Source organism: Podarcis liolepis, assembly GCF_965112155.1.
Source record: "Podarcis liolepis genome assembly, chromosome: 5".
Taxonomy (NCBI): domain Eukaryota; kingdom Metazoa; phylum Chordata; class Lepidosauria; order Squamata; family Lacertidae; genus Podarcis; species Podarcis liolepis.
The window spans coordinates 54,670,366-54,693,927 of NC_139556.1; the positions used below are offsets into that span (position 1 = coordinate 54,670,366).

Here is a 23,562-nt window from a genome sequence, read left to right on the forward strand (position 1 = left end):
AGTAGTAATTAGATGTCAACAAGATCTGTAGCCATTTCATTTGGCTGTCCTCATGAATTGAGCACCATTTCCTCAAGAATTTGTTAGTTGACTCCATGTTAAGTGAGATGGTGCATGACCCACAAAGATGCTTTGTAGGCACACATACAGAAGCTGCTGTACTGATGGTCAACCAATGACTGCAGCAGATTCCGGTTGACTGGTTAGCTGTGTGACAATACTGTCCCAACCAAGCAGCCTTTGGAGAGAACAATTAACCTGACAAGTCTGTTCACCTATTTATCTGGTGTACAGCATTGCAGCCAGTCAGCCGAGCTTCAACAGTTTTCCGGCATAGGGGGAGGTATGCTGCCTCCCCCCCCCCCCGCGTCATTTGTGCTGGGGACAGCCCCAGCCAATCTGCGGCCAGGTTGGGTATGGCTGTGGGCTATTTAATTTTGGCATGGCCGGCCGGCTCCCTCTTCCTTGCCTCTTCTCCTGGAAACTTTGTTACTTGGGTGCTTTGGCATGCAACAGAATCTAACATTTACAGGCATCAAGGAAATTGTGCAGCTGCTGCTCTCTATTTAGATCTAAACTCTTCTTGATCCCAGGTATGTTTCTGGGGGTAAGTGTGTCAGTTTTCCCTGCAGCGTTCATGGCTAGCACTCAAGTAGAATCCCAGAACAAAATAAGAATGCAGATGAGCACAGTACCATCAGCATACATGCCAACAATATCGGCTGTTGGAGAATGTAGATTCCCACCGTCCCCTATCTACCACACAATACTGACTGAGAAAGGTCATAAATCTCAAGCAGTTTCCATAGCAAGTCAAGTACATTTCACACAACAGCACCCAATGAAGGGTAAGCTAAGCAATTCATACATTTCATCTAGCCCATTCATCTGCCAACAGTGGCTGGTGGCCGCTTTTTCTTTTCTTTTACCTCAGTGCCAACCGACTGCTTCTTCAAGTCAACGGGAGCCGCAATTGGTTTTGGTTTGGTTATCAGCCATAGGAAGACTGTTGTTCCGAAAGTAACAAGACCAATCAAAGCAGGAGTCGGGAGTGGTGAAAACAAGAACTGAAGTATCCAAATCATCCTGTTGGATCAGTGCAGACAAAGTGGTGAAGCCTAAAGCAAGAGGCACACAGCAATTAGAACACCATTAACTTTTCATACATAGCTTAATAAAGGTGTTATCCAGTAGCATGACAACGAAATGTTCCCAAGATAGTTATTATTATCCAAGGCTTAATTTAAACTGAAGGCAACCAATCCACTATCTAGGTTAGCATCTGATCATGATGTACTGTAAGTACCATGGTACAGATAACTAACTTTGGTTGTGGTAGATTCTGCAAAATCTCTAAGAAGAGCAACTTATTCCACTTTCTAGTCATGTTTCTAGTCCCAAGGGTATGCTATTCATTCTTATCTCCATATCCTCCTACAGAGTCTATAGAGCTCATTTCCAAGTACACATAAATAGCTCAGTGGTGCAGCATCTGCTTTGAATATTTAATCCTACCATTGGCAGTTCAAAGAATTAGATGATGCCAAAGTCTCCTACCCTGGAGATCCACTGTCTGTCAGAGCATGCAGTACTTGTTGGTACTGTCAGAGCATGCAGTACTTGGAGGGACCAATGGTCTTGCCTACAAGGCAACTTCATATGTTCATGTAACTTGTATGGTTTTGTTCCCCACTTCCACAGCCCCTGCCCCAGAGACGGGCAGTTGTCATTCTGGGCACATACACTATTGGAAAGCTTAGCGAGAAAATTAGTTTAAAGAGTTCCCAGCTCCAAGACTACTCCATCAAACGTTGACAAGAACTTTGCTGGCATTTTCAAGAGATATGGAAGGAGACTCTGCACTTTCACAAATTGCGTAACACACTACAGCTACTGACTTTTGCCCTTGGATGTGTGGTTGCTGACTTCTAAGTGTATTCAAGAGTTGCTCATACAGGAAGCCCTTTTCACCCATTTATACTACAAACTATGCTAAAGTTTACACAACGATGAAGTGAGCTGACTACATCTGTTTATCACTGAAGTCTTGCATCTGACCCAAGTACAATTCCATTCCTTGTATCCAACCAAATACCAATGCACCTCTAAGCTCACGCTATATCTCCCCCACCAACACAAAAGCAGATTTGCAAAGTAACTGCTGCTAAACAAATGACTGCCCCATACTTTGATATCTTATTGATATCGACTGGGGACAATAGATCAGGATTTGTTGGTAGATCTATGGATGATTTGCAGTTGATTGTCAAGGGCTATTCAGCAACAGCAAAAAAACAACTCCTTTCCTGCTCTAAATTACATTACTGAAAAGAAGAAAGCTTGGAGAAAACAGGAAAGGGGGTTGTATGTAGAAGGACTGTTGTCTCCGTTCATTTGTGGTACTGAAAACAAATTCCTGGGCTCAGAATTATTTAAATCTAAGTTCTAGTTCTAGTTTATAAGTTTATTTTTCTAACCAAAGGCCATAACAAGTTTAACGAATTTGTAACAATAGTATTGATAAAACAGAATATCCATCCATAATATAAGGCAATATCCATGATGTGTGTGAGAGAAAATACCAAACACCAACAAGCTTAAACCTAACTATTTCAAATTAAACCTTCAAATCACCGTAACAACATAGTGATTTTATGGAACTCATTTCTTCCTGATTTTTCTTGCATAGAGGGTCTAAATCTAATTGAGTGTATGTGTCATTTGCACCGGGTCTGGCAGGTGCATTTTACAAGTATGAATCTGGCCATTCTAGATTTAGCTCAGCTATGAAGATAAATTAGAAGTTTGCTTTGTTTACAGAATAGTCCTAGATCAAAAGGACTTTATCTTTTGAGTTCAGGAACATCCATATAATCATAGCTGTCATTTTTTATCTGAACTGAACGAGACAGGTTTTAGAACTAGTAGACGTATAGAGACAATGGGCTATATACAGGTGACTCTCAACTTACGTGAGGGATACATTCCGGGGATAGCACAAAATCAAAATTGTGTATAGTCAAAACACATTGGATACCATGGCAGGTGGAATTGCCAAAGTCTTTCTCTCCCCCCCCCCCAATGGCCACCCCCTCTTTCCGCTCTCTTTTTATTTTTTTGAAAATCCTAGCTTGTAAAGCTGAATGCACACAAGTTAAATGTGCATAAGTTGAGAGTTACCTGTATTACTAATGTTTTAAAACAAAATCTACCCTGCCTAATTTTCCAGAAGTACCCAGGGTGGCTAACAAATGCAATAAAGGATAAAGCACAAGTAACTACCACCGATTAAACCCCATCATAAAATCAAAATATAAGTATGAAAACTACAACAAATATCACAGTGTACAGAACTGCAGGATGGCCATCAACATACTTGGCTATGTCAGCAAATGATAGTTCAATGAATGAACATTTATTATCTATATACCGCCCATCTGACCGGGTTGCCACTCTGGGCGGCTTCCAACAAATTAAAACATTAAGCACAGTAAACATCAAGTATTAAAAACTTCCCTATACAGTAGTCAGGTCTTTACCAACTACCTGTAGCAATACAACAAAAGGGCTCTGAGGCACTTGACTCAACAATTTGGCATTATTTATGATTCTTTATTCAATGCCCATACCCGCCTTCATCCAAAGTTCAGAGGGAAGTTTACAATTCATTCCACAAAGTGTCTGCCATGGCGGATATCACCCTCATCCTGGCTGATAGCAGCCTTGTCAGGGCAAGGGATTTGGAGCAGAGCCTCTGATGATCAGAGGACATGGGGGGGGGGGCTATACAGAGAAGGGCCTTTAAGTATTTATTAAGAGATTCCCGCCCAAGAGTCCTTTAAAGGTAGGAGGGTCTACCATAACATCCCTCCATCCCATTTCCTATGCTACTAACTGCATCCATCCCTGGGAAGGCCAGGGAAGCAGGCCAGGGAAACTGTCCCCAAACACTGCTTGAGCGACCACTGCTGCTGCTGGGAAGAGTAAGGAGACAGATTATTACCCAGCTGCCCAAGAAGAAGTCACATTTGGCTGCTATCTGAAATGGGTTGCCAAGTTGGGCACAATAGCAGAGGGGCTACTTTCCCCTGTCGCCATTGCGGAACCTTAGAAGACCAGCAGTTGGAGCAGCCAACAGTAACATCTGCAGCCTAGAGTGGACAGTTAACGCATCATCTTCCAAGGATGCTGGGAGGAGGCAGGAGCGACAGCCTATCCAGCTACTCCAAATGAACTGCTCTACATCCATGGGGGCTTGTACTCTTCCATGTACCTTTATCTTGTTAAGCCATCTATGGCCTTTTAAACTGTGATGGGGGTATTGTTTTGGTTTATTATTCTGGTATTGCATTGTTGTGCTTTAATAATGTAAAGCGCTCTGTGAGCTTCAAGCGGAGGGCAGTTTCGAAATTTAATAAACAGCAACAATAAAATGGGAACACTTTAAAAAAGAGAAAAGATGGCTGAAATATATTGCTCTTTCAAGAAAAGAAGTGCTACCTTAAAAAAACCACCCCAAAACCTTGTGTGTTAATTTTCATTTTGGAGGCTGCCTTAGCTGTTATCAGGCAGAATGATATGATAAATCTTGTTCACACTCAACACACCCTGATTAAAGCAGCCTTTGACAGCCTGGTACCCTCCAAGTGCTTTAGACTAGAACTCCAATCAACCCCAGCCAGAACAACTATAATGGGTGGGGCTGTGGGGAGCAGGGTAGGGTAGGGTAGGGGGGTGTGTGTGTGTGTATTGCAGTAGAGCATGATCCTCAAACCTGGTGCTCTCCAAATGTTTTGGACTATGTGTAGGACAAACCTTAATAAAACTCTAGTCCATGGGTAGGCAAACTAAGACCTGGGGGCCAAATCTGGCCCAATCGCTTTCTAAATCTGGCCCACGGATGGTCTGGGAATCAGCGTGTTTTTACATGAGTAGAATGTCCTTTTATTTAAAACGCATCTCTGGGTTATTTGTGGGGCATAGGAATTCATTCATTCATTTATTTTTCAAAATATAGCCCAGCCCCTCACAAGGTCTGAGGGACAGTGGACCAGCCCCCTGCTGAAAAAGTCTGCTGACCCCTGATGATCTAAGCAGACAGGTCTCTGACTCTTGCCTCCCAAATCCCATAACACCCGTGTATTATGTAAAAAGTATCTCATACATTACTATTGTTGTATAATGAAGACGAACTTATTAAAGTTGTTGCTGGTTATTAGAGCATTGCTTAGTTGGCCAATTATTCAGCTCTGGTCATTTTTATACTGGGCTGAACACATTGCTGTGTGTTTGTAAGTTGCCTAGCAAGGACCTTGTCCTATAAATGCAGCCTAAATATGTAAACAAATAGACAAGTATATTATTCAATCTACATCCGGTAACTCCTGCAGCCAAGCTGGTGCCAAGTGTATTCCTCTGCTTTCCTTTGGACCACATTAGTGAGGCTGAGAGGGGGGGACTTGTTGTCTAGGCAGCCCAGACCCTCCATACACATTGTCCAAAAGTGCACCCCACAGAGGTCACTTCAGTGCTGCTAACACAACAAAAAGCAACACAGGCACTGAGATTGTTCAGCCCAGGAGGCACAGTCCATTGTCTCAAGACAGATGGATAACAACAACTATATTCAGTAATCTATTAATCCAGCTATTGCTATTCTTCCCATGCTTCCTGTCCCCACTTATATGGAGAACAGTCTTGTATGGATTGAAATGCTCTTTTTAGTAAACTATTATTTAATGAAAAAACCCTGTCTGTTTAAAATTGAGTTAAGGTTCTCTCGTGATGGCTCAAACGCTACAAAGCCAAGAAACTAGATGCCAAAGATTATGCTTTAACAAGTATGTCATGACATTTTGCAGCACCACAAATTATGCTTGCTTGCAACATGCACCCACACTTTTCCTTGATCTTTCTAGCACAAATCCTGATGGGAGGAATGAATTATTTGGGATGAGCAAAGTTGCCCCACATTGTCCTGGTCCAGTATTGCATTACGCAGCATCTGAACACTGCTGTGTTGCCAGAGATATCATCCTGCAAATTGACCCATGCCTCTTTCTTGCTTACATCAGTATCTAGTAGGTTGGGCTAAACAAAGAGATGGGGATCATCTCAGATTCAGCGGGGCAAGAATAACACTCCTGGTGTGTGTGAGAATAGGGTTGTGAGGTGTGGAGTAGGAATTGCAGTGAAGAGCAGGGGATATGCGTGGTTGTGGGTGTGCTCCCCCACAAAACATTTTCAAGTTTCCAAACATGCTCATGGGTCCAAAAACGTTGATGAGCCGTTGTTTAAGAAGAAGAAGAAGAAGAGTTTGGATTTGATATCCCACCTTTCACTCCCTTTAAGGAGTCTCAAAGTGGCTAACATTCTCCTTTCCCTTCCTCCCCCACAACAAACACTCTGTGAGGTGAGTGGAGCTGAGAGACTTCAAAGAAGTGTGACTGGCCCAAGGTCACCCAGCAGCTGCGTGTGGAGGAGCGGAGACGCAAACCCGGTTCCCCAGATTACGAGACTACCGCTCTTAACCACTACACCACACTGGCTCTCATTGCAACCCACTTCGTATTCCATAGGCCTTGCACGTAATATGCTTTCTTTCCCAGTTCTGTTCTCATGAACATGCATTCAGCATGCCTCCATTATATAAGACTTCTCAAAGGTATTCAAGCCTCCTTTTGATAAGGCATTTCTCTCACACAGTACTTGTATATTACAAGTGTACTCATTGCTAACTAGAAAGGCCACTTCTCAGAAGTCTGATAAGGACCAAGACTGTCCAAGATTCAGTAACTTTACTGAGTTTTTATTTAACTAGACAAGCCATAGTTCAATGGCAGAGAACATGCAGAAATTTCCAGCCTCAGTCCCTGCCATCTCCAGGTACAACTCCCATCTAAAACGCTAGAGAGCTACTTTCAGGCCATGTAGCAGATAATAGGGAGCTAGATGGACATGTGTTCCAACTTGACATGATACATTTTTCATGTTCCTCAGCAAAGCAAGGTTAAAACTAAACTATAAAGATTTCAAGCAAACTCCTAGAAGTTATTCATCAATTATGTACAGCAGCAATCAGAGCATTCTTATTCCCCAGAACAAAACATAAAAAACAGTGGAAGCTTTCACTCAGCTTCAATTGCGTTTTTAGTCAGTCAAAACCAAACCAAAACCCCAGAGCTACATTACTATTTATATAAGGATGTCTGTGCTGCATAAAGGGATAACTTAAGCCTTGACCTTTGAATCTCTGTCATAGAAACTGGATAAGCAACTGCTGCTAGAAGACCCAAGTAGAAAAGCAAGTCGGCTGTTGAACTGTGTCGGTATAAATACTATACTTTCGAGTTCAATTCTCATCTAGATACATAAATCTATGCAACAAAAGCCACGTTTCGAAGCATAAAGGGGTCTTGAGCAAACTACTGTTGCTAACCCACTACCACAGAGTTGCAATATTCCCACCTTCTACCCTTTTAACATCCTCTCAAGATACAAATACAACTGACTGAGTAAAAACAATAGCAACGGCCAACGAAAAGAACCATATTCAGACATCCGGTGTGCCTTTTGCTAACCTCTAAAGTTATCAATAGTATGCACAAGAGGAGGACGACAAAAGCCAGGCACACTTTAGAATTGATCTGTAACATACTAAATCTGACAATGCTTCTTCCACTTACCAGCTAGCAGCCTCCCACCACACGCTTGCAACAAACTCAGACTCACGGCCTTAAATAGCAGCCACTTCCAGGAAGTGCTGGGAACAGCTCACACGAGAGGGAGGCCTCTCAGGCAGGAAGTGACTCATTATTCTCAGGCTATGCACATTTGCTTAGAAGGAAATCACTCTGCACTCAGGGGGGATTTGCTTGCATGTGCCTTACGTAGCTCCAGATAGCTGCAACAGGAAGGGAAGTGGGCAACCACATTTAGGCTAAAAGCACCAGCTTAAGACCTTCATCTCCATTTAAAAACAAACGAACATAATTGACCAGAAATGTGACAAGGGAATACAGAGTTCCCGCACAGAAGAAAGAACTATTCTGAACTCACTTAGATATAATTGTTAATTTCACTGCAGAGAGGATGGGGTTTATGAAAGTCCATGAAGTCCAAGCGGTTCACCCCCTAGCCTATGCATATTTATTCAGATGTTCTACTGAGTTCAATGGAGCTTAATCCCAGGTGCATGGGATGGTTCATGAATCATATAATTCAACCCCCGTCATCTGCATCTGCTTCTGCTACTTGCCCTCTTTGTCCCAGCTATGTTATGGTTTGAATATGATGCTAAACAATGACTGAGCGCTGCCTTCTCCAACCTGATGCCCTCCAGTTGTTTTGGACTGCAACTTTACCACCTTGGACCATTACTCTTGGTGGCTGGGGCTGATGGGAACTCTAGTCCAGCAATGCTGGAAGGGCATCGGGTTGGGAAAGGTTGATTTACTATTATGTGAAGGAGCCTCGGGCAACAGCTCACTGCAGCAGCGACGAGACTGCAAGCTTCGAGCTCAGTGATTTTTCATTAACTGTGGACTGTTGTTCTATCTGAACCTGGTCAAACTCCAATTAGTTTTAGGGTTTAGGGAAACAGGCCAACCATGGTTTATTAAGTTGGCTTGTTTCTTTAAATCATATCTAAGATTTACCACTTATAATTGTAAGTTGGTATAATAAGCTGCAATTACCTGAAAGCAAAAGTTTTGATCTCTTCCCTGCAGGGATAGTAGCAGAAGACAGGAAAGGAGGAATACCAAAAACAGAGACACATGCATGTAATCCTAAACTCTGGTGTAAGTGTCGAAACTTGCCTGTCTGTTGTTATGTCATTTTTTCCTCTTCATTGGAACTTGTGTTCCAAGTGGCCGGCTCTTTTGTTGCCTCTGCTACTTTAAGAGTAACCTACAATGTAGCAGGTGAAACTTTTCTATCCCTGTTATCTCCATATCTGGAAACACCTGCTTAATTATAGCCTATCAGGCTGTTAATGACATAGGTTCTTTTTATCAGCTTTGGCTGATACGGCAGCTACGGTTATTCCTGGAGCAAGATAGTTTGATCATAGTAGTTCAGGCACTGGTAACTTCAAGGCTGGATGAATGCACTGCACTCTATGAAGGGCTTCCCTTGTTCAGTCCATAAACTTTAGTTACTGCACAGCTTCTCTGGCTCCTTTAAAATAAAAGCTGTGAAGCAAAACATGCAAGTACAATTTAAAGAAACTGCTTTGCTAGCTATGAACCAGTCCCTGCCTTTCAGTGCTTTTGGCCAATGAGTGAAGTCAGATCTGTGAGTGCTAGAATGAAATGCAGAGGCTTCCCAAAAGAATACTTAAAAAGGGTTTCTGAACGAAGAAGGAAGGGCTTCCTGTTTCTTTCTAGTCAGATTTTGGGTCTTCCTATCAGCCCAATGTGTTTTCCCCTCCTTTTTGTGCATACATCATTTTATTTTATTTTGTTCTAGTTTTAAACACTCTGCAAATGCAGATACAACAAAAACCCATCATTAGTACCGTATTTTTCTCTCTATAGGACACACTTTTCCCCCTCCAAAAATGAAGGGGAAATGTGTGTGCGTCCTATGGGGTGAATGCAGGCTTTCGCTGAAGCCTGGAGAGCGAGAGGCATCGGTGCGCACCGACCCCTCTCGCTCTCCAGGCTTCAGGAAGCTATCCGCAAGCCTTCAGAGCACGGCGGGAGTTCCTGCCAGGCTCCGAAGGCTTGCAGATAGCAGCCTGCAGCCTGAAGCCCAGGGAACGCAACGCTGCGCTCCCTGGGCTTTGGGCAGCTATCCGCAGCACTTGCTGCCGCCCCCGGACCTGTTCTGGGGGCTGTTGTTGGGGGAAGCTTGGGCTTCCCTCGCCCCAGCCCCGCGGCTAAAAACAAAGCCGCGCGCAGCCTCTCCCAGCTGGAGAGGTTGTGTGTGGCTAAAGAGGAAGCCAAGACAGCCAGCGGGATGGATCCCGCTGGCTGTCTTGGCTTCTTTGCTCTTTGGGGCTGGGGGGAGGGGGAAATAATTTTCTTCTTCTTTATTCCCCCCCCCAAAAAAACTAGGTGCGCTCTATGTTCCGGTGCGCCCTATAGAGCGAAAAATACGGTATATCCGTATTGTAGGGAGGTTGGTATTCTGGTTGAGAAAGGATAGGTTAACTCACCCTACAAAGTGGTGCAGTATTATTGTACTAATGTTATAGAACAGGGGTGCTGAGAGAGGGTAGTGAATTACCACTCTGTCTTCACTGTTGTTATACGGCTCTAGGGAAACAAAAACAGAGGCGTGGTCTGTCAAATTGATTTTAGCAGCAACATGGGGAGGAGGGGAAATATTTGCTTTCCCAACCACGAGGGGAGAATAGGATAATGGTGGAAGAGGTTGCTGTTGGAATAAACTCTAAAATTATGGGTATATTCATGTCAAAGGCTCAAACCTCTTTTTTCTCAAAGTAAAATAAAAGGGTGACTGACCTGTGTTGATAGCATTGCTGTAGTTACTGTGAGGTCTAAATCGTAAAGAAGCACAATAAATGTTCTTTAATAGTTTAATATTGAACTGATCCACATATGGGCACCTGAACTTGGGATACTGATAATCTTAAATCTCTTTTGATGCATGCATACACACCTGCCACCTGAAATGCCATGCCTGGTTTTGCACTGAATACAGTATTGCTAGCCAGAGGCAAACTAATGAAAGACATTACTGTAATGTACCTGGTTTACAGCTCATGAAACTTGAATTCTTTGCATTGTTCAGGATTGGCACTGGGGGAAGGCAGGCATCTTGTGCTTTTCATAGCTGTGTGGCAGGCAGAAATTCAATTTTCATTATGTGAAACGCTTCACCTGTTGACATTCTGTCTGTCAAACATCTAATAGCTTGTTGTGTGGTCTTGGATAGATATTTTTGGGCCCTCCACCCAACCCACTAAAATGGTATGCAATTTTGCGCACAACACCAAACATATGCCAATTGGTATTCTCTTTTGCATGTTAAATGGAGGCTCCAGTCGACATAATGAGCCCTGAAAATTCTGTTGGTGCTCCATCATTTCCCTAGCAGTAGTACATTGACTCAGGCTAACACATCAAAATCAGAGCAGAAAAGTACCATATTTTTTGCTCCATAGGACACACTTTTTCCCTCTTAAAAACTAAGGGGGAAAGTCTGTGCATCCTATGAAGCGAATGCAGGCAGGAAAAGCCCCCAAGAGCTGCATACAAGCTTCACGCGGCTCTTGCGGGCTTTTCCCCAGGAGGGGGAAGGGAGAAGGTTCCTCCGGGCAAGGCCGGATTTGAAATTGCACAAAAGTACTTTTTAAAAAACCCAACTTTCCCACTAAAACAACAATAAGCAGTTGTACTTCCATAATTAAATTCATTCTCTGTGATTCCTCACAGCTTTTCCAGACTGACACTTTTATGCATCACTACCTTTATGTCAATAATGCTGTGCAAGAGATTCAGAAGGATAGGGCAAAAAGTGAAGAATGTACCATGTCCAATGTTAACTGAAGCTTACAACATCAGCGCAGCACATGAGAGGAGAATCAAAGAGTTGGTAAAGTGATATATGACAGAATTTTCCAGTTTAACCAATTGTATATATGACCTTCAATTTGTATAGCATTCTTAACTGGTACCATTTAACACTGTACAAAGAGAAAGCTGTGTATGATCTGTATTTTGATCTATATCTGTAATTGCCATATGTAGCTTCAGTTCAGTAATAATAATAATAATAAACAGTCACTGAATGGTACAAGTGGAACAACTCTTCCTCTCGCGCTCAAGAAAAGGACACAGTGAATTTTCAAAAAAGGAATTAATTACCGTCGAGATTGGCTCCCAAAGCAGATATAAGCCATTGATCATTCAAATGAATAATTCCAGGGGGGATTCATACAGGAAATGAGAGACAGACAGTCTCATGGCATCTTCAAAACTAATAGAGTTGTTGTACCCTCTGAGAAGTCTTTAAGAAACTTATGTCATGATACAGAAATGAAATTTTGGGTTCAGTGCGGTCTAGAATCAGGTTTTTCATTTATGATTGCAGACTTATTTGTTAGATCACCTGCTCGTCATCAGATGGCTTTGTATTCACCCGACACTAACAGTATTTTTATTATTATTTAGATATACCAATTCTTAATCCGCTACCAGTGTTTAACAGCTATCGGCTATTTTGTTTCCCCATAATCTTTAAACAGCAAAAACTAGCTAGTTAGCATCACTGGATGTTGACTGGGAGAGAGTTAATTTCGACGCTTACCTTCTTCCTGTTGATCAACCACAAAAGTGAGTGAAAGCTTTCTCCCCCACGAGCCCCACACTGAAGTTTAGCACATGTTCCTCTCACAAGTAGTTCCTGGAGCTGATCTGCTTCAGTCATCCATGCTCAGAGGGCTCTAATAAAGCAACAGCATTGCACTCTGCAATCTTTGAACATACCTTGTAGCAGGTTCAAGGGTGGGGCTTGACGTGATCAAACAGATGGAATAATTTGAGCTGGTGAAAAATGCCTGCTTAGCAAAAGGCTAAGCAGTTAATGTTTACACAATAGCTCTACAAATTTGTAGGGTGTCTAAAGTTGAAAAACCAGCACTGCCTTTCACCAGCTGCTCATCAGAGCACCTAAAGCAGAAGTACGTAACCCAGCATGCTTTTACTGGTGAATTTTGAATCTTTCTCATCAGAAAGCGGGGAAAGTTGTGTGAGGAGAGCCTCACCCAAAATATGTAGCAATGGTTGTACGCTGTTGCAATATGTTCTGATCAATGCATATTGATCGTACCTCCAATATTCTGGGGAAGGATGAGTGCCATGGTGATGTGAGTGAAAGATGAAATTGCACATGAAGATGAACTTTTTGAAATACGGCAATCCTAGGCAGTAGGTACTTGCAGCTGGTTTCACCCTCAAGGCACCATTCTGTGACTAGTTCTGGCTGGTGGACCATAAGGGTCTGGTGAACAAAAAAGTCTATTCTGCAAGGCGGAAGACTGCCCAATCCTGATTTAAGGCCATAGAACAACGAACAGGTTAAAGGGGGCCTCAATGTAACAGCAAGAGGATAATTCTATAGCTGAAATCATCTCATACCCAAAAAACCTCTTTGACAAACCAGATTGTCTAAAATAATAATCACTCAATGTTGGGTTTAGGTGGGCCTTTTGAGGGTGGCAGGGATTCGCCAATGTTGCTACAACAACCAAAAATGTCCAGCTCCTTATGGATGCCCACCATATTTTAATTATGTAACTGGGATAGCTCAATCAGTAGAGCATGAGATTCTTAATCTCAGGGTTGTGAGTTCAAGGCCCATGTAGGCCAAAAGATTCCTGAATTACAGGGGGGTTGGACTTAGATGACTTTCGTGGTCCCTTCCAACTCTACAATTGTATGATGTACGTATGAAAATGGTCTTTTCCTGCCGCATAGAGCAATCCTAAGCATATTTACTGACAGCCCTCTTATTAGTATTAGTTTCTCATTAACATGTAGACAAGTTGAGCAAGTCTGTTCAGTCACCTTGTTATCTGTTCAGTCCCACCATAAAGGGCAGCAAACAGATGCTGAGCATACAGAATTCTACCAACACGATGGCAAAACTTAAGTGAGTCACGCAAGGATGGCCCCTTTCCACCTGGTTCTGTTTCATTCATTGATAGCAGTACAATACCAGGGGAAGGAGTCACTGAGCCTTGTGAGACAGTTCATTGCTGATACAGTATATTACAGAATTCACCAGATATATTACTACTGAACGTTTGTGTGTATGCGTACACACAATGTGCCCCACATAAGTTATCTCAGTAATCTTTCAATATTCCCTTGAATGTAGGTCAATATTATTTCAGTTGGAGTGTCTATGTGGGTTATGGTTGAGGGGTGGGATAAAGGTTCCTTCATTAATCAACTGCTGGGGCAAGATTTTAGCTGGGATTTCCTAGCTGTTACCTTATAATCATTATGCTCCTATTAGTTTGATCTAAGCTATTTATAAAATGCCTTCCATTGGAATTTTGCAAAGCAGTTTATATAAAAGAATTAAACTAATAAGCTTCCACTAAAATATATATACAATAAAGCTCCACAGATAAGCTACAAGCAAAAGCAAAGACACAAAACCTTTTTCGACAGGTAGATCTAGATCACCAAATTCAAGTTTATCATTAGCTATTATTCATGATCAGTATCAGAAGCTGCTTCCGGAACATTTACTGTGGCTGCATACAAGATTTTTGCAGCACCCACACATTTTTACTATTTAGTCCAGATTTACACTTTTGAAGAAAAATCCTATAATTAAAAACAAAACACCTGTTGCCAGTGTCCAAATTGTGATATCTCAACGACCTGTTTGCAGTATTAACCCCCCCCCAAAAAAAATCTGGAAGCAAAGAAATATCTGTTGCTAGGAAAAATAATCAGGAAAGTGCTAGTGAAGGCTTCCTCAACCTCGGCCCTCCCAATGTTTTGAGACATATCCCATATCAAGGGAGTTGTAGGCCAAAAATATCTGGAGGGCCGAGGTTGAGGAAGCCTGTGCTAGGTCTTCATGCCCTGCTTGTGGGCTTTTCAGACTGTAATTTCCCAGTGTTTCATACTACTACTGCTTACCCAGGAGGAAGGGGCAGGGGGGAGCTTGCTGCTGGTGCAGTGGCAGACACAATCTGACACCATACTCCCACCACAGCAAGCTCGGCTCCTCCCACCCCTTTCAGAAACCATCTGCAACATGCAGCACTGGGAAGTCAGGTCAGCAGTGAGCCCCTGTCTGCGCTACCAATCAGAGGCAACTGGTTGGCCACTGGGTGGGTTTCTGGTCTGATCAATCAGGGCTTTCCCTACATTTTTATGTTCTTAACACCCCAGCCCTCAGAACGGGGTGGCTCTTGAGTAGCCCTGTGGTGGCAGTTTGGAGAAGAAAGGCCACCTCACCAGAAGCTATGTGCTGGGAAGCTCATGAGTTGTTCTGACTTATCTTTCTCGTCCCCTCAGGACAAAATGGTCCTCAGGTAGCCCTTTGGTGGCAGTCAGGGAACGCGGCCCTCAAGCTAAAAACATGTCCCCACCTATGCTTGGAAAGCATGTGTAAGGTAGTGTCAGCAACAGGAAGTGACAAGTGTTCCCTAAGAGATTTTAAATATCAGAGACTCAACAGGGACATGAAAGTGGAATCCAAGCATCTGCTTTAGTGGACTTGGACTTTAGGACTATTCATTGATTAAAAAAACTGGATCAAAGGGAAGAAATATTGGACATGTAACAGTCAGACACAAAAAGTTTAAAGATCATTCGGAAGGCTTCCAAGTCAGCATATTGTTATCGCCAGTAAAAGGCAATAAAAATGTAGCATTCCTCCCTCCCCAGCAAAGCTGCTTAGAAACTTTGCCACAAGTGCCCACCAAATACAGAACCTTTCTGTGGATAATTAAATGATCCTAATCACACGTATTTCAAAATGAGCTTACATATATAAAATTTACACACTTGAGAGGGCTTAAAATTTCTGAGGTCCACCAATTGCAAAATAGCAGCAGCAGGGTATTTTTTTTTTTTTAAGTGGGTTCTCCCAGCCTCCATAGAACCACCACTAAGCTCACCATTCAAGGACTGTAGCAATGAGAACAATATTCTATGGATGCTACAACACATTCACGAGCTTCGCTGAGTTCAGACTAAGCTGCAGTGCAGAAGGGTCATTTGTGAGAAGATTCCACATCAATATATTTTTGAAATGGAGGGCACTGCTTTGACATCTCAGTTTTGAAAACTTTCAGTGTGAAAACCGCTCTTGGTCAGCCATGACCATGGGATCACTTTCAACCATGTGAAGAGTGCAATAAACGGATTGGCAGAGCTTTGGCACTTATTTAAACCTCAAATGTTCTGTTAACACCAAGGTTGCAGGTTCAATCCCCATCAGGGACAACTGCATATTCCTGCACTGCAGGGGGTTGGACTAGATGATCCTTAGAATCCCTTGCAACTGTGATTTTATGATTCTATGAACATCCAGTAAGCTGTAGGGTACTGTTTTCCATTATCTGGATCACTCATGATGGGCAACCTCATAGAGGTTTGCACTCAACTCTTCTTAAAGCCACAAGGGACATTATTATTTGCAAGCACATAATTGCATCCTTCTAGATTGTACTTGCTGTAACAACAGAGCAGAAATAATACCTGACACTTCGCCAGATCCTGAAATTTTGTAAACAAGGTGTTCCGTAAACACTCATTTTACAGAAAGGAGTACACACACCAACATTTCCCTTGGATGTTTCCTGTCGGCTCAGTTAATTTAAGCAGAGTTTAGCAATGTCAGCAGCAACGACAAAAATACCTCTTCCAAAGTTTTAAACTGACCTTTTGACACATCAAGATTGGAGGTAGTGCTGCAAGGAAGCTGTTTTGGTGATCAAGGATTCTGTTAATTAGAACTGTTGATGACATGTCATGCTACAGACAGAGGTGTTGATATAATCATTTCAAGCAGGGGTATAAGTAACACAGAGAAAAGGACGGCATAAGGTTTGCAAATTGGAGAGCAGCTTAGTATTTGGTTCAGTGATGCAGTGGCACATGAGCAAATGCTCACAGAATTTCTTCCACATTTACTATGGTTCAGTGATCTCATTTGCTACTGCAGTCTATTCCATTAACACTGCCAGTGGTATTGGAATGCCCAAGCTTGTAATAGGCTTTCAGGCTCCTTGGAATATCTCCCATCCCCTGAGTGGCCAAAGGTTATGCTCTGCTGTCGAGATTGCCATCGATAAGGTCAATGCGGATCCATCTTACCTAGGCAATTACAGCTTGGAGTTTATTTATGCCGACTCTGGGTGTGAAGCAAAGAAGTCTCTGTATGCTTTCATCAACCAGTTTCAAAAAGAACACATTTCTGCCTTGTTTGGACCAGTTTGCTCAGAGGCAGCAGAGGTTGAGTATGAATTCATCCTGCTTTTTCTCTTTTGTTAATTGTAATAGACAATATTTGTTATCGTGTGCAGCCAACCAGGACACATCCACACCATGCATTTAAAGCACATTCAATGCTCATTTAAAGTGCAAGGCTTCCCCCAGAGCATCCTGGGAACTGTATTTTGTTAACGGTTCTCGGAATTGTAGCTCTGTGATGAGTAAGCTATAGTTCCAGGGTTCCTTGGGGGAAAGCCATGTGTGTTATATGTGTGTTAAATATACTTTAAATGCATCCAATCAGGCTTTACGTTCATCTCTTCTCCCCTGCAGATCTCGCTGCACCCCTAAAATCTTCACTGGAGTGTCTCCCAACCTTTCAGGGCAGATTTTGAGGATGTATACAGAGCTGTGAGATGTGGGGGGCAGGGAAGAAAAGAAGGTGATTCCCTGTTGTGTGAGCAGATATTTATTCCACTTGTGCATAGTCCTGTTTACAAACCTCTCTCACCTTTCTAGAATAGCCTGTAGGTTGTATTTAAAGACTGGAGTTCACTAATCTATTTTATCTAAAAGAGGTGCTCTCCTATGCAGTTGTGGAACTGCTGAGACCACAGCCAAGATATTGCGGGTGGGAGGCTGTGTGCCTCTACTGTATTTTAGGACACAGTTTGATTATATCTCAGACCTAGCTTAATTTCTAGTCTTTCCATTAGTTCCACGTACTTAGTGCCTGTAAACAATTAAAATGGGGCTCTGCATTCAGTGTGTCTGCAAAAAAAATCACAAAACATTTGTTGTTGTTTTTAAAAAGCAAGGTGACTGATAATATCGCTATAATAATTGCTTGCCTGTCTCTTTGAAATATCGTTGGCTTAAATGGATGGATTAAATATGTCATGGCACCTGGTTGTTATGCACATGGTTGTTATGCAAGCAGTGGTTTTTGCAATCTTGATTTTGATGGGAACCTAACCTTGGCAACTTAAAAAGGAAATTAACAAGCATTATGTGCCACTTAAGCAATCATAAAACCTCAACAAAACCCCCAAAACATTAAGGTTCTCAATAAAAGACAATTAAAATGGGCATTTAAAAATATTCACAATGAATTAGAATGAACAATTAACTAAAAACATGTAATTTCTATTTGTCTGGATAGGCTTGCCTGAACATAAAAGTTTTATGTGGCTTCCAAAATGAGTGCAGCAAAAGTGATGATTATAGGAGGGTACTTGCAAAGTGTGGGTGCTGCCACACAAAGTGGTTGTGGGCTTTTGATTTATTTTTGTCCCCAGCTAAGGAAAATCCCAGTCAGGACTTCACCAGGAGCATATCCTCCGACATTTCTGGCACTGAAATAGGGATGCTCCGTTTTTGGTCCCGAGCTCTCGGGCCTGTATCCCATCTTTCCTCCAGCTGGTGCACAAACAAGCTAGCAGCTGGAAAAGAAACTGGAATCCTGGAGGTGGAGGAGGAGGAGGAGGAATGGGCTTGCTTGAATTCTCTACAGCAGAGGTGGAGAAACTGTGGTTCTCCATACATAACCAGATCACAGCTTTCAACATCCCCAACTCCTAGCCATGCTGACTGGAGCTGATGAGAGTAGATGGGGAGTTCCAAAGAGAAAAAAAGAGCCCTAGTATTAGGCTGGGGAGGGGAGATGCTGCGGCTGGGACAGCAAAGCTTTTCTCTGCAACCTTAGTCTGTTTTACTATGCTCCAGCTCATACCCACCAACATTCCTCCAATGAAAATAGGGGTGTCCTATTCAATAATAATAATTTTACTATTTATATCCCACCCATCGGCCTGGATTGCCTCAGCCACTCTGGGAGGCTTCTAACATATATAAAAGCATAATAAAACATTAAGCATTTTAAAAAACCCTTCCCTATACAGGGCTGCCTCCAGATGGCTTGGGGTGGTGGTGGTCAGATAACTCCATACCCTCCAACATTTCTCTGATGAAAATAGGGATGTCCTAAGGAAAAGCAGGACATATCAAATCAGAAACTGGGACTGCTTCTGTAAATCTGGGACTGTCCCTGAAAAACAGAGACACTTGGAGGGTCTGTGTTAAATGTGCAACCATTTGTACATATTATTAGAGCTCATGGAGATCTTTAAATTAGAGCTTGCCTATGACAAAAGGGACCACCTGCATTCATTTCAGATGGGCTTGGAAGCAAACAAAACATAGAGTGCTTTGGGGCATGATGGATATGCATGAATAAAGACAGCACAACTCAATTGCTATTTAAATATCTATGCATCTCATTCTAGTAAATGGCTCACAGTGGTCTTGATAACTGGTCTCGCAATTGATTTGGGAGAAATATTGGTGTTAGTATCTCAGCACCCAATCAAACCCAATGCTGAGTTTAGCTCGTGTTTATTTATGCATTAATATATATCAACTTAACACATAATTATGTTATGTTGTGTTATTCTCTTCTTTTCTGTATCTTCTTAAAGCTCCTTTGTTTAGACAAGTTTATCCAGACATGTGGATGTGGACATGTTTGAATCTCTTTTTCGTTTGCCACTGACTTTGTATTTAAATGTTTTAAATTACTTTTTTATTGATAATTTTAATATTTCTTGTAAACCAGAGGTTGTTGTTTTGTTTTGTTTTGTTTTTACAATCAAGTGGTATATAATACACTGAAATCCTATTGCATTGAAATCCTATACACTGAAACCTTATTGTCATTACTTATGGGCACCATTATTGCAGGCAGTGAAATGGAGAAAAATGATTAACAGCTGGTTTTTGTATTTCCAGAAATGGGAAATCAGGCATTATGTGTTTCAGTTTCACATCCCCCAAAGGCCTTGATGCAATCTGAAACCTATACATCACCTAAAAGATCTTCATTTGAACAATGCTATGAGTGACAGTCAACCAAGTTTACTTATTGCCTCTTGAATGTTACTATTAAATCCAGTTCTTTTTATTATTCTCCACCTAGGTAACTGGTTTGCTAGCTTCTCAGTGGAACATTCCCATGTTTGGGTTTGTTGGCCATACAGCCAAGCTGGAAGATTCCATTGTTTATGACACTTATATCAATCTTGTCACCCCTCTGCAAATGATTGGGGAAGTCCTTTACAAAACTCTCCAGTATTTTGGGTGGAGGTACGTTGGCCTCTTCGGAAGCTCAAGTGATGTTTTCACTTGGGCTGAAACAGAGGAGTTGTGGGCTTCTGTAGAAAATCAACTCAAAAGCAACATCACCATCACTGCTAAGGTGAGATACAACACAAAAGATCAAAGCCTCCATCAAGACAAGCTCAACTATATAGCATCAGTTGCCAGAAGTAAGTTTTTTATTTCGTTTTTCATGGCAGGTTTCTGAGCTCTGGAGGTAAAGAAATAATTCTCCATGTGAGTTCATAAGCCTCTCAGCACCATTGTAAGATGAACTCTGTACATGAAGGATGGTGACCAAAACACTTTATTTGGAACAAACTCAAACCAACATTGGACATGAGAAAAGCCCAGCAGAAATCTATGTCCTCAGCTGCCTCAGGGCCTGGTACTTAAAGTGCCATACCCTAGTGAACTGAAACACACATAAAACATGGACTGGACTTACAAAAGGGATTTTACTTCCCAATCCATTTCCCATGGCTTGGTGAACTGTATCTGGCCCATGACCCACTGGTTACCCACCTCTTACTTAAATAACTTCTTCAAATAGAAGAGTGTCCTCTGCAAAACATGACACACTGCCACTCAACTTATCAGAAATTGAAGCTCATTGCAGTTCTTTCTTCTCCCTATATGTTGCCTGTGTGTACCTTTGAGCAGATCCAACTAGTGGTGCCTTCCCACTAGATATGCTCTCCAGGGTGCTGTCCAACCAAAGATGCCTTGCTGCCATATGTGCTGTCCACTGGTACTGTGGGCATCAGTGTAGAGAAAACTGTATTAAACCTGTGTGATTACCTGTCCCTCATCTTTCTGGTGCTCCTGGCTCCTGTGTTCAACAAGGTGTTACACTTTAACTTCTTCTGGGAATTGACATTGCATTCCTAGGGTTGCCATCCTTCAAAAAGTGAAAATCTGGAACAAAAAGTTGTTGAGCTTTAATTGCGTTTTTGAGCTACTTCTGAGGAAAATCGGCAAAAACAATACTGTCGACATGGGGTGCCATACATCCAGCTTTTCCCGGACATTTCACCAATTTCCACCTAGTCATTGCTTGCAACTCAGTATTCCAGATATGTCCAGGGAATTCCGGATGTATGGCAACGCTACATTCGCCTGAAGATGTAGTCCTGTTTAAATATAGTCGCAGTGCTTGGGAATTCTTACCGTAGACAAAAAGCAAGGAAGAGGTGGAATGGTAAAAGTTTATAAAATTCCACAGGATGCAGTGATGGCCACCAATTTGCATGGCTTTAGAGAAGGAACTGAACAAATTAATGGAAGATAAGTCTACTATAGGCTACTCACCATGATGGGTTTGCTGTGCCTCCTTGTTCAGTTGCTAGTAAACACAGGAAGGAAGAGTACTCTTGTGTTCAGGTCCCTCCTACGGGTTTTCCATGTGGCTGGCCACTGTGAGAACAGGGTGTCAGACTAGATGGGTCATTGGCCTGATCCAGCAGGCTCTTATGTTCTTATGCCACATAGGTTTAAGTCATGTGACCACTTGCAGGATTTGAGCTGATGGAAGATCCGATTTGAGGGGCAATTTGGCCTCATTATTTGGGTTTATGCCTATTGACTCATATTATACATATTGCCCAGATATGCCCTAAGGAAATGTTGCATGCATACATGGAAGCCCAGGACGCATGCCTGGTAGGCAGAGCAGAAAGGCAAGATATTCTATCACATATAGGGAAAAGGTAGATATTACTAACAAGATTGTGGTGGTTTTTTTATGGACTGAACCAGCAGGAATTTTTTATCCTATGTGAAAATTCTTATGGGATTCTCTGTGTAAAACTATTTCAATTAAGAAACTCTTTAAATGAGCAGAACTAAGGGCATGATGAAAGATTTCCCTGAGGTTATTTATTTATTAAAATTGGTATACCACCTTTCATCTGAAGATCAAAAATGAGAACACAAAATACATAATGAAAAACAAACCATACCCAAACACATTTAAAAGGCCACAGGTCGTTTAATCAGCCAAAGGCCTGATTATAGAGAAATGTTTTTGCCTCATGCCTCAAGATACGTAATGAAGCCACCAGACAAGTCTCCCTGAAGAGAGCACTTCACAATGATATATTACCGGATTATATATTGCTAAACCTTTGTAATGTTCACAACTCTCACCTTTCCATAACATTCTGTTTCACAGGCAAGAAAGGAGTGGAGGTGTCTAAGTCTGGGTGTGTAAGTCACTTGGCTACACAAAGCAAAGAGCTCTACTTAATGCCCACTTGTAACAAGAACTATTTATACAATACTTAGTATTAATGGAGGCAGCATTCTCATACTTTTTTCTTTTTTAAAGTACCAATAACAACTGAAGTTGGGAATACTTCTTTGCTTAAGGAGTATTCATATGCACAGCTTCTGGTTACATTCAGCTGCTCTTGTCATGCACTTAATGCACAGGGACTTCCAGAGACCAAATAAGTGACTTTTCTCTCTCTCTCTGAAATATGATACACTTCTCTGGACTGCAACACTTTAATCTTTTGTTCTGTGCGCTGATTTCAATGGGATAGTCATTTGGGTGATTAGGAAATGATCTAAAGTTACGCAAAGCATGATCTAAAGTTGCATTGGTTTTAATTACCCAAGATATTTTGTATTGCTTCATAGTGATGCACCCCGAATTACACACAATCAATCAGTAATTTACCAATACCCTTACAACAACTTTGTTCACCACATTATCCAATGTGCATTTATCAAGACATTGTTTTAGCTTTCTTTCCCTTTTGAGTTTTATACCACTGAGTTTGCTGTTGTACCAACTATTTAGTTAGGGTTGCCATATTTCAAAAAGTAAAAACCAGGACAAATCCTAAAGTTGCTTTTTTTAAAAAATAAAAAAAACCCAACTCCAAAACTGCCAAAAAATCTTGATTTTCAATTGACTTGCCTAAGATCCAGGACAAAGCGCTACATTTTGGAAATTCCCCCCAGACGTCATTTCTGCCTTTGAAATCCCGGTAATGTCAGGGAAAATCTAGACATATGGCAGCTCTAATTTAGTTGCTGCTACTGGCTCAGTTGGTGGGTACACTTGACTTTTTAGATGTGTTGGGAACTGATCTGTACTATTTCTTTTGCAGTTATTGTTTTAATCTGCAGTTCTTTGGATGCAAGATCTATTTTGTTAGAGGCCAAGAAACTAGGTATGACAGATGGACCATACGTGTTCTTTGTGCTGCAGCAGTTTGAGGTCAGTAAATAGCTGCAATGTGGTGAGTATTTCTTCATTACCTTGCTAAAGGCATGGTTTTAAGGATTACTGTCCTCAGACTTACAATCTAAAAAGACACAACACAACAGGAAAATGGATTGTGAGGCAAGGGGGGGGAGCAAACTCAGGTTTAAGTTCTCAGTTACAAGTTGTATGAATGGTGGGTCAGAAAAGCAATGCGTATCTCCAAATCTAGCATGTTGTAGTATTTAGAAGTCAGGACTA

At 41.9% G+C, this 23,562-nt stretch overlaps 2 protein-coding genes across 5 annotated transcripts in view; one reads left to right on the forward strand and one right to left on the reverse strand.

The window, feature by feature from the left end:
• Positions 1-12,461, reverse strand: part of ACSL5 (acyl-CoA synthetase long chain family member 5) — a 37,181-nt gene extending 24,720 nt beyond the window's left edge. The window contains exons 1-2 of one of the 3 annotated variants that reach the window (XM_083504828.1): positions 12,280-12,461; positions 930-1,118 (exon numbers count right to left, since the gene is read on the reverse strand). In XM_083504828.1, coding sequence (XP_083360954.1) covers positions 930-1,085 — 156 coding nt within the window. In that variant the 5' untranslated portion in view covers positions 1,086-1,118; positions 12,280-12,461. Of the gene's footprint in view, positions 1-929; positions 1,119-4,003; positions 4,161-7,685; positions 7,774-12,279 lie in introns of those variants that run through there. The other 2 variants (XM_083504827.1, XM_083504826.1) reach the window with 2 other exon arrangements.
• A 4,224-nt stretch (positions 12,462-16,685) lies between these two features.
• The window catches only part of LOC310707638 (guanylate cyclase 2G-like), a 36,393-nt gene continuing 29,516 nt past the window's right edge, over positions 16,686-23,562 (forward strand). For both annotated transcript variants that reach the window (XM_083504774.1, XM_083504775.1), the window contains exons 1-3: positions 16,686-16,955; positions 19,909-20,257; positions 23,207-23,316. In XM_083504774.1, coding sequence (XP_083360900.1) covers positions 16,698-16,955; positions 19,909-20,257; positions 23,207-23,316 — 717 coding nt within the window. In that variant the 5' untranslated portion in view covers positions 16,686-16,697. The remainder of the gene's footprint in view (positions 16,956-19,908; positions 20,258-23,206; positions 23,317-23,562) is intronic.